We start from the raw sequence: 10,352 nt of genomic DNA, 5'->3' as shown, positions 1-10,352 counted from the left end.
AANACNCCTCCATTGTTGGTGGGGTTGCAGACTGGTACAACCATTCTGGAAATCAGTCTGGGAGGTTTCTCAGAAAATTGGACATTGAACTGCCTGAGGATCCAGCTATACCTCTCTTGGGCATATATACCCAAAAGATGCCCCAACATATAAAAAAGACACGTGCTCACTATGTTCATCGCAGCCTTATTTATAATAGCCAGAAGCTGGAAAGAACCAGATGCCCTTCAACAGAGGAATGGATACAGAAAATGTGGTACATCTACACAATGGAATATTACTCAGCTATCAAAAAAACAACGACTTTTATGAAATTGAGGCAAATGGTTGAACTGGAAAATATCATTCTGAGTGAGCTAACCCAATCACAGAAAGACATACATGGTATGCACTCACTGATAAGTGGCTATTAGCCCAAATGCTTGAATTACCCTAGTGGCCTAGAAACAAATGAAACTCAAGACGGATGATCAAAATGTGAAGGCTTCACTCCTTCTTTAAAAAGGGGAACAAGAATACAGCGTGGCAGGGAGAGAGAGGCAAAGATTAAAACAGAGACTGAAGGAACACCCATTCAGAGCCTGCCCCACATGTGGCCCATACATATAGAGCCACCCAATTAGACAAGATGGATGAAGCAAAGAAGTGCAGACCGACAGGAGCCGGATGTAGATCGAACCTGAGAGACACAGCCAGAATACAGCAAATACAGAGGCGAATGCCAGCAGCAAACCACTGAACTGAGAACGGGACCCCCGTTGAAGGAATCAGAGAATGAACTGGAAGAGCTTGAAGGGGCTTGAGACTCCATATGTACAACAATGCCAAGCAACCAGAGCTTCCAGGGACTAAGCCACTACCTAAAGACTATACATGGACTGACCCTGGACTCTGACCTCATAGGTAGCAATGAATATCCTAGTAAGAGCACCAGTGGAAGGAGAAGCCCTGGGTCCTGCTAAGACTGAACCCCAGTGAACTAGACTGTCGGGGGAGGCTGCAATGGGGGAGGGGTGGGGAGGGAACACCCATAAGGAAGGGGGAGGAAGGGGATGTTTGCCAAATGTACATAAGAAATACTCAAGTTAATAAAAAAAAAAAAAAAAAAAAGAATTACCTTGGTCACGGTAGCTCCTCACAGCAGTAAAACCCTAACCAAGACAATGTCTGCCCACACATCACACACACAATCATAGGCAAATAAATAATAAAAGGGAGAGTGACGGAGGAGGACACCTAGCATCCATCTCTGGCTTCCACTTACATGTGCATGGATCCCCACACATAGAGATGAACATATGAACATATATATCTCTAACACAAACGGGAAAAAAGGTAACTATAATATCTATATGCAAATCTTACACACACAAACTCAAGAATCTGTCACTAGAGCATAACTCACCAAAGCAGTAATAGTAGTTATTTCCAATCAGTGGGAATATTACTTTTGTATTTTCTATAGTTTTTAAACTTCAATATATATAAACAACTATATAACCAAAATATTTTAAAAGGGATTGAAACTCACTTAAGGATCTTTTCCCACGTGTGACTGTCATAAAATGCATGGCTCCAACTCATTTTGACGGTCCCGACAATGACATTCTGAGTGAACACATCTGAGCCCAACTTTCGATAGAGTTCCTCACATTCATCCAGTGGCATGTGAAACAATCCCAGCATGAATGCTAATATGGCCCCTGGAAAAAACATTCTTAGTCTTTATCATTAGTGATGTGACTGCTTTTAAAATTTACACATGGCTTTGAGACCACCAACCAGCTGAAATTCTAGCTCTGATACTTTCTAACTGAACTTGGGAAAAAGCAATTCTTAAGGAGTCCCAAGTTTTCCATCTGTGAAATAGGTATAAATTTTATACTGAATTAAGTTACAGAAGATATCATGGAAAGTAAAACCATGTTTCACTAAAAAAATACAGTGACAACTTATCAAACAAGTTCTCCTTCAGTTTGGTCCTAGAACCAATGTGATGAAAAAAATGGTCTAGGATATCCTATTAAATAGCTGATTTCACTTAGCAGTTGTAACTGGTGGAACACAATGCCACCTAGTGGTTCTACTTGCCTAGCTCCTAACTGAAGAGGAAAATGAGGTGTTAGGGGATGAGGGGCCAGCAAGACAGGTAAACCCTACTTAACCACTTAAAGAAAGAAACAATAATGTAGTTTAAATGATTTTTTTAATTTTAAAGTTTTTATCTTATGTGTATGAGTCTTCTTGAATACATTTATGTCTGCATACCATGTGTACCTGGTGTGCAGAAAAGAACACTGGATCTCCTGGAACTGGAGTTACACATGGTTGTGAACTGAACCAGGTCCTGAAGAATTCAGACAGTTTTAATCCCCAAACCATTTCTCCAGCCCCCCAAAGTGTATTGTATTGTAACTGGTATCATTCCAGTAAAAGATTAAATAACTGATAACTTAAAAAATGCAATATTATGGATTAAACGATATAAAAATATTTTTAATTTGGAGAATAATCCTAATAACCAAATAATTTGCTAAAAAAATAAAATGTCTTTTTGGGGGGTGGGTGGTGGCAGGGAGTGGGTCTCTCTATGTAACCCCGGCTGTCTTCGAGTTTGCTGTGTACGCCAGGCTGGCATCAACCTCAAGAGATGCTCCTTGTTTCTGCCTCCCAAGTGCTAGCAGAGTGCCTTTCTATTCAAAAGGAACTTCTATAAACAGATATTTTAAAAAAAGAATTAATTTTATTAAGTTAGTAAGGACACTACCCTTAAACTAAATATGTACTTGTTGACATCATTAAAATCATAAGTAAAAACCAACTCAGGAATAAACAAAATGGGGAAAAAAGATAAATTACAAAGCACTTAGCAGTTAAAAAGTATCCTGGAAAGAAATGTTACAGACACAGAAACCTACATGTTATACAGTATCATGACTGGTCACTGGTTTGTGGGGCTCTACTGTAATACACTCAACAAGAAGCTACCATTAGATGTTTCAACTGACAGGACCACTCTCAATTTAACAGAAATGGGTAGAATAATGTTTCAAAACAAACAAGCCCATAAATAATTCTATCCTTAGGAAATGTCTCTGACAAGTATTCAGTGTCAAATCACCTTTTATTTTAAGAATCACAATAAATTCCATTATATTAAAAGAAATCTGTGAGCATGAGTAGGCCTAGAACTCGAGTTCGTCCCGCCTCAGTATCAAGAGTGCAGGGGTGCATGTGCCACCATGCCTAGCTGCTTGCTGCCTCTTTCTTCACAGTAATTTTGCAGCTCTCCGCCTATCTGGAGATAGATCTCATTTTTCTATTTTGTGAATCTGAACTGAACTTGGGATTGCTTTTTTGTCCTATACATACACCAACTAGCAAAATTTAAAAGTAGCTATTTAAAAATAATATAGGAAAAAACTGCTCATTGATATTCCTTACAAATAGAACTTTTTAGCACCTTTAATTTCCTATTAGCTCAAGTGCCATCTGACTGCCTCCGACGTCATCCTTCTAACTGCCCCTTCAAATGACTACGTCCAAGATCAGGAAACAGTCATTAGTCCTTGCCAATGCAACCAGTTGAAAATATAATAAAAACTTAAGTCATTTTTAATGCTTAAACTTAAAAAGTTACGTATTTATACATATAATCGATTTTAAATTTCATTATACAAACGATTAGTCATCATTAAAGTTGTAAAATTACTGTTCATCGTGTTAGAGAAGGTTCCTGATCTCAAGCCTGTGCTGCGTGCTCTTGGTCTGGGACCCACTGGTGGTACAAACCTATCACATGATGATAGCTACCTGTGCTTACACCGCAGATGTAATCAAAGAGCTGATGAATCGGCTTCTGAGTAAGTTCAACCAACTTTCGCAGAGTCTGAAGAGCAACCACACCTCTGTGAAACAGAAAACAATTGATAATTTCTGTTTCAAGGGAAATTCAAGGTAAAGAATAAAACAATTCTAAAAACTGTTAGAGCTTATATACTGACATGAAAACAATTCAAACTGGCACCAATAAAAATCAGCTGACCAAATTTTAGGATCACTTCAAAATACTAACACAAAGCTTGTGTAATGACAGTATACTTATACATTTATAATATTGACTTTAAGTAATATAGATATGACAATATTAGATATATTTTAAAAACCAATTCTGTAAAATACTTTAAAAAACAAGTGGTTCTGAGATACTATAAACTATTTTCTTTCGTTAATATAGCTGGTCACCTATAATTCCATGTATTTATGTTTCACTGGTCAGATTTTCAAGCCACCTTCTTTAGGTTTTTTATTCATTCTTTGAAACAATGAACTTAGAGTGATCTCTATATTAAGAGTGTATGAAGGGTTGGGATTTAGCTCAGTGGTAGAGCACTTGCCTAGCAAGCACAAGGCCCTGGGTTCGGTCCCCAGCTCCGGAAAAAAAAAAAAAAAAAGAATGTATGAGTTACTATTACTGACACTTTGTTCATCTCTGCATCTTTACTAACGGTAGTAACTAACTTTACTCTTGAGATAATACTAAATAGCTTTACTGTTACTAAATGACAACAGGAAATGTAAAAGCAGTCCGGGCAACTTCACCTTACTTAGGATGTAGCACGTATGTTGACAATTTTAAAAAATAATGACAAGTTCAATTCCCAATACATGATGAGGGGTAGGTTGTACTACAAGGCAATGAAGAGTTTCAAATTGTACCTCGATGGGGCTAACAGAGGTCATTTAAAAATATCTAGATTGTGGCAAGACACCAAGTGTTGACTTCTGCTTGCTTGCTTGCTTGCTTGCTTTTCTTTTGAGATGTAGGCTCATATATAGTCTCGGGTGACTTTGAAGTCAGAGAGATGCCCCTGCTTTGCCTCTCAAGCGCTGGAATTAAAGGTATTGCACTACCACATCCAACATGACTTGTTTTTAAAGCCGAGATAAGTAATACGTATTTCAGGAGCTATGAGACAATGGCTTGAAAGAGAGCTGTTACATTATAAATTCCAGGTAAGACATGAAGAATGAACATGGTGCTATTAAAATAGATTTAACAATATGGCATTACCTTTTGCAAAGGAATTAAACATAAACACACATATCCACAAGAAAAAAAAAACCTTGAAAATAAAATGTTTAAGTTTTGATTTATGGATTTGTCTATTCTCTTTCTTCCAAATTGTGTCTAAGTACATATATGAAGGGGAACAAAGTAACTATTTAAATAGAGAAAAGAAACCAACGAAGAATACTTATAAATGAGTTCAGAATTAATAAATATAAGAGACTTGTTTTTAGGGTATGCCTAGCACTGAGTAACTAGTGCGTCTTACATATATGAAATAAAAGTCATAACTCTTGGTCTAGGTGTGAAGGCACACACTTGTAATTCCAGCAACTGGGAGACTGAGTTTTAAGACCACCAGGGTTCCACAGTAAGACCCTGCTTCAAAAAAACAAAACAAATCAGACAAATACTATGTTGGCTCTTTTACAATCCCTGAGTCATACTGCTTCAATACAAACCTCCCTTTCTGGTTAGTTTCCCTTACTTTCTTAAACCCAAGTTCTTCAATTGCAGAATGAGGGACTCTGTGTGTCAGCTAACGCTGCTCTGGGGCACTTTGCATGTAGGATGACAGTACTTCAGTGACAACCAGAATTATCTCCAGGCACTGCCAAAGGAGGATTTCGTATCTAACTTTCGTACAAGCACACTCCTAGATTTTCCATTATGTCTTCATTAATTTCTTCTCTGTGTGACTCACAAAATATTTAAAGGTTAAGCACTTACACAAGTGGATTTTATCTATTGTGTTATAATCCCATACAAGTACACAGTGCATTTGATCACCCTCCCTTCTCCTTCCTCCAATCCCTTCTAGAACCCCCTCTCTACACTTTCTTCCCTATTTTATTCTCTCTCTCTCCTCTCTCTGTCCAGTTAGTGCTGTCCTTACATGCACAGATAGAGGGCCACCCAATAGAGTATAGGAGCAACGTCTGAGAAGCCATAACACCAAAGAAAACCTATACTCCTGTCTCTGGCAGCCATTAACTGCTGACAGTTCTCAGGTAGGGGTAGTTCTCAGTAAGGAGCCCTTCCTTCATGGAAGTCTGACTGTGGCTTCACTTTGTGCAGTATTTTGAGCTGACAACTACAGCTACCATGAGTTCATGAGTGCAACAAACCAACCTTGTCTTGTTCAGAAGACACAATTTTCTAACAGTTCTCTCCAACCTCTGGCTCCTATAACTCTCTCTGCAAGATGTTCTCTCAGCATTAGGGGAGGAAGTGTGATATAGATGTTCCTTTAGGAGAGAGTATATAGTCAGTGTGTTCTCCCTAGCTGTGTAGCTCTACACTGCCTGCAGTTCACTGCACAAAGAAGCATCTCTGGCATAGGCTGAACACTTCACTAATCTACAAATTGTTAAGTATTTAGAAGGCAGTTTGTTACTATCTCCATTTAGGAGAACAATAGTAGATTCTACCCTGGTGCCTATGACCTCCTTAGTCATTGGCTTTTATCTAGGTTTACTGTACCAGGCATGAGTTTCCTCCTGTGTAAAAAGCCTATAACCTAATCAGAAAGCTGCTAGCCAGTGCACCATGTGCATATCTTGCCAGGTGGGTTATGTAGCTCACAGGGTTCATCTTTGTGTAAGAACATGACTGACTCTCCTCCCCAGCAGCCTGCATAGCACCTTCTGGCTCAGTGAAATCTAGCCAGCAGAGAAGAAACTCCAAACTAATTCAGACTTCATTTGTCCATGTCTTGCGATCAAAATGTATAGTGTGTCCAACACGGGTCTTAACATCAAGTTCTGGAGGATGACCAAGGGAGATGTCCCTAGACTGTATTGACTGGAGGAGGTGTCTGGAAACCTCTGACCAACAACTGGAAGGGAGGTACTCCACACATAGCACTGAACTCTTTATTAACCAATGGCTTCTGCGAAGACCATAATTCTTCTGCCCTTCCTACACGGTGATTCCAATTCAAATACCCTTAGTATTCATTATACCTATCCCCACCCTATCTTCTGTCTTACTCTCCCATCCTTCCCTATGGGGCGGGGAGCGGGAGTGGGGGGCGGGGGGCAGACTAACTCAAGGCTTTCTTAGAGGCTCTGATGAAAGGACAAGAGAACTTCAGTTCTGTGTCCTTCTCCAGAAACAGATATGGCAAGGCCACTCTTAGGCTGGAGCTGGTGCCGTGAAGGAATCAGGTTTTAGTTTTGAGGACTGGTCTCTTCCACTTGGGCTGTGGGAATCAGTCCTTAGGCAGTGGTCCTGGGGTATCCTGTGTTCTCTTGGCCAATATTATCTAGTTGAGCTCTCATTGACCTGGGCCATTCCCCTGGACACTGTATTTAATAAAGCTGCTTGGCATAAGTCATCAGCTTATGTAAGACCTCCTCCTCCATTATTGTTGTCTTCTTTATTTCTCATCCTCGGTTCTCCCATTTAACCCCACTGTTCAGGATCTTGACTCCTTTGGGTCCACATCACCTCACCTTGCTTGCAATCTGTGTTCTAATATCCTCCCTTAAGGTCTTCCTTCTCCTTGCCCTAGTGTCTATGCTTTTTAGTTTCCTGGCTTCTATAAGCATTTCACGTTAACAACATAAATCTAAAATCCACATATGAGGGAACATGTGACACTTGTCTTTCTGGATCTGCATTTCCTCAATCAGAACAGTTTTCCAATTTCATCCACTTATAAGCAAATTTCACAGCACTCCATTTGTACATTATGATACTTCACTGGGTATTTAGGCTGTTATAAATAATACAGCAGTGAGCATGGATGAACGAGTATCTCGTTCACAGACTTCAGAATCTTCCGAGTGTATGCCCTGAAGTGCTACAGCTGAGTTATGTGGCAGATTGGTTCCTAACTCTTTTTTTTTAGGAATCTTCATGTTGATTTCCAGTCTATTCCAGTTTGCACTCCTACTGGCAGTAAATAACTAATGTCCTTCCCAAGATAGGTACTGTAGCTTTCACTTTAAACAGCAATGTTGATGACCTGTAATATTCTTTCAGATGAAATGTATGAATTTTAGACACAGTTAATCATTATAAATTTTATGCAGCCCTATCACTTTCTATGCCTGCCTTCACTTGGCTTTGCCTTCCTTGACAGTATTCACGAAGACGCAATCGCACATTCTGTTTTTACTACTCTTCTCTTTTCTCCTCTAAAATAGAAGCATTATCAAGACATGAGTTTTGTCTGTTTTGCTTCCAATGAACCTGGTTTGCTTCCAAAACCTAAATGAGCTAATATAACTTAGAAGGCTTTCAACCAGCTGACTCGAAGAATGAAGCTACCCATCCTAACTCCCTGAACTTAATGATAAAGGGGACGCTTCCTGCTTTTTCACTTCTTAAGTCTTGGGACCAATTCACCACTATTTTATATGACACCCACATGTAATCTTAGTTCCTGGGAGGATGAGTGAAGAGGATCACCATTTGAAGACCTGATTAAGCTACCATAAAACTCTGTAACCCTAATAACAAAATATTCATCAAGATACCATATCTTTTCTCTCTTCACTTGAGTCTTTTTTTGGCAATTGAGATTCTGTTTACTATATATAAGCTTATATTCAACATGCTCAAAGCAGACCTCTTTTCTAATACCAGTCATCTCTATCACTGTAATTCTGTTCATCACTCACAGGGTTTATACGTAACATGATCTTAACTGATTTTTACTATATCCAGTCTCATTTCCTTCAAAATTTTCATATATATCTTTTCTTCCTACTTCAGAACGGTCACAGCCATTATCTACAGTTAGTAATTAATTGCCTTATACCTAGATTCTAAAATAGCTTCCTTCTCTCATGTACTGCTTCACTTTATATTCAAGTCAAAGTGTGAAGGACTTGTGACAGGAGAACTCTGAAATGGAACAAACGGAGTGCTGCTGGTACACAGCAGTGGACGAGGAGAGCAAAAGTCAGAGGTAAGGAGGAAAGACAAAGGAAACACAAGTCTAACATAGAAAATTCCAGGGGAAATGTTCAAAAGACAAGGCCAGAAGTCAGGTAAATTATGATAAGTAAACTATGAAAGAATAAACACAGATGAGGATTATAGAAAATAAGAGTTTATTTATTTATTTATTTATTTATGTGTGTGTGTGTGTGTGTGTGTGTGTGTGTGTGTGTGTGTGTGTGTGTGTGTGTGTGTATGTGTATGTGTATGTATTTGTTTTGGTATTGTACCAAACTGGCATGAGGGAAGACAAGGAGAAGCAACAAGTTGATAGCCTAGATTCTCCTATCCATCACTTTATTGAAAAGCTATACACCAAAAAAATTAAGTTAAAAAAACACTGTTAATTTTTTTGAGAATGTTTGGTAAGTTCCTAAAGATGAAATCTGTAATATAAAAAAGATTAAGTCAAAATAAAAAATGATCCAAATATATGTCACAGTATAACTTTTATACTCATAAAAAAGTGGCTTCATGTTCTACTTTTAAAATTTGATTATTTTTTAAATATTTCTTAAGATTTATTTATTTTATGTGTATGAGTACACTGTAGCTGTCTTCAGACACACCAGAAAAGGGCATCAGATCCCATTACAGATGGTTGTGAGCCAACATGTGGGTGCTGGGATTTGAACTCAGTACCTTTGGAAGAGCAGTCAGTGCTCTTAACCACTGAGCCATCTCTCCAGGCTCCTTGAAAGTTAATTTTATGATAACTATGTTAATCATTTTCTTTAAACTCTCTAAATCTCAATGAAACATGTAGTCTTAAAAACCATTTTTTGTAGCCTTACCTTGTTCCTCCACCATCAATCGCGAGGATTCGGATTCCTCTGCCTTTCACTGGATCTACATAACCAATTAAGGCCAAAATTTCTCTAACTGCAGCCTGAAGAGTTTCATCTTTAATTTGTCTCAGCCGTAATAAATATGGGATAATTTTTTCCTACATTGAGAAAAAAGATATTTTGTTACTTATGTCAAACCAAGAAGGAACTAGCATGGTAACATACTTGTGGAATCCCAATATTAAGGAGATAGATGAAGGGGAACTTGCGAGTTCAAAACCAGCTTTGGCTAAACAGCAATATCCTATAACAAAAATAAAAAGTATTTTTAGCTGGTATGAGAAGATTGTAAAGTCAAAGTGTGTTTATTACTTTCTCTGTAATTAAAAATTATTACTTTATGACATGCTAATATCAATAACAATTTAGCATATGTTTTTCCTAATTTGAGGGCAAAAAAATAGCCTCTGTCCAAATATTTTCTTGAAATGTACAATGTTTGTCATAATTTACAAATACATCCCTATAATCCCAGCACTCAA

The 10,352-nt window shown here is 38.3% G+C and overlaps 1 protein-coding gene across 1 annotated transcript in view; it reads right to left on the bottom strand.

Moving 5' to 3' along the window:
* Window positions 1-10,352, bottom strand: part of Pnpla8 (patatin like phospholipase domain containing 8) — a 62,294-nt gene that overhangs the window by 25,485 nt on the left and 26,457 nt on the right. The window contains exons 4-6 of the mRNA XM_032907691.1: window positions 9,817-9,968; window positions 3,814-3,908; window positions 1,532-1,703 (exon numbers count right to left, since the gene is read on the bottom strand). Coding sequence (XP_032763582.1) covers window positions 1,532-1,703; window positions 3,814-3,908; window positions 9,817-9,968 — 419 coding nt within the window. The remainder of the gene's footprint in view (window positions 1-1,531; window positions 1,704-3,813; window positions 3,909-9,816; window positions 9,969-10,352) is intronic.

The sequence above is a fragment of the Rattus rattus genome, chromosome 7 (genome assembly GCF_011064425.1).
Source record: "Rattus rattus isolate New Zealand chromosome 7, Rrattus_CSIRO_v1, whole genome shotgun sequence".
In the NCBI taxonomy this organism is placed as follows: Eukaryota; Metazoa; Chordata; class Mammalia; order Rodentia; family Muridae; genus Rattus; species Rattus rattus.
This window is presented reverse-complemented; position numbering and strand designations above follow the sequence as displayed.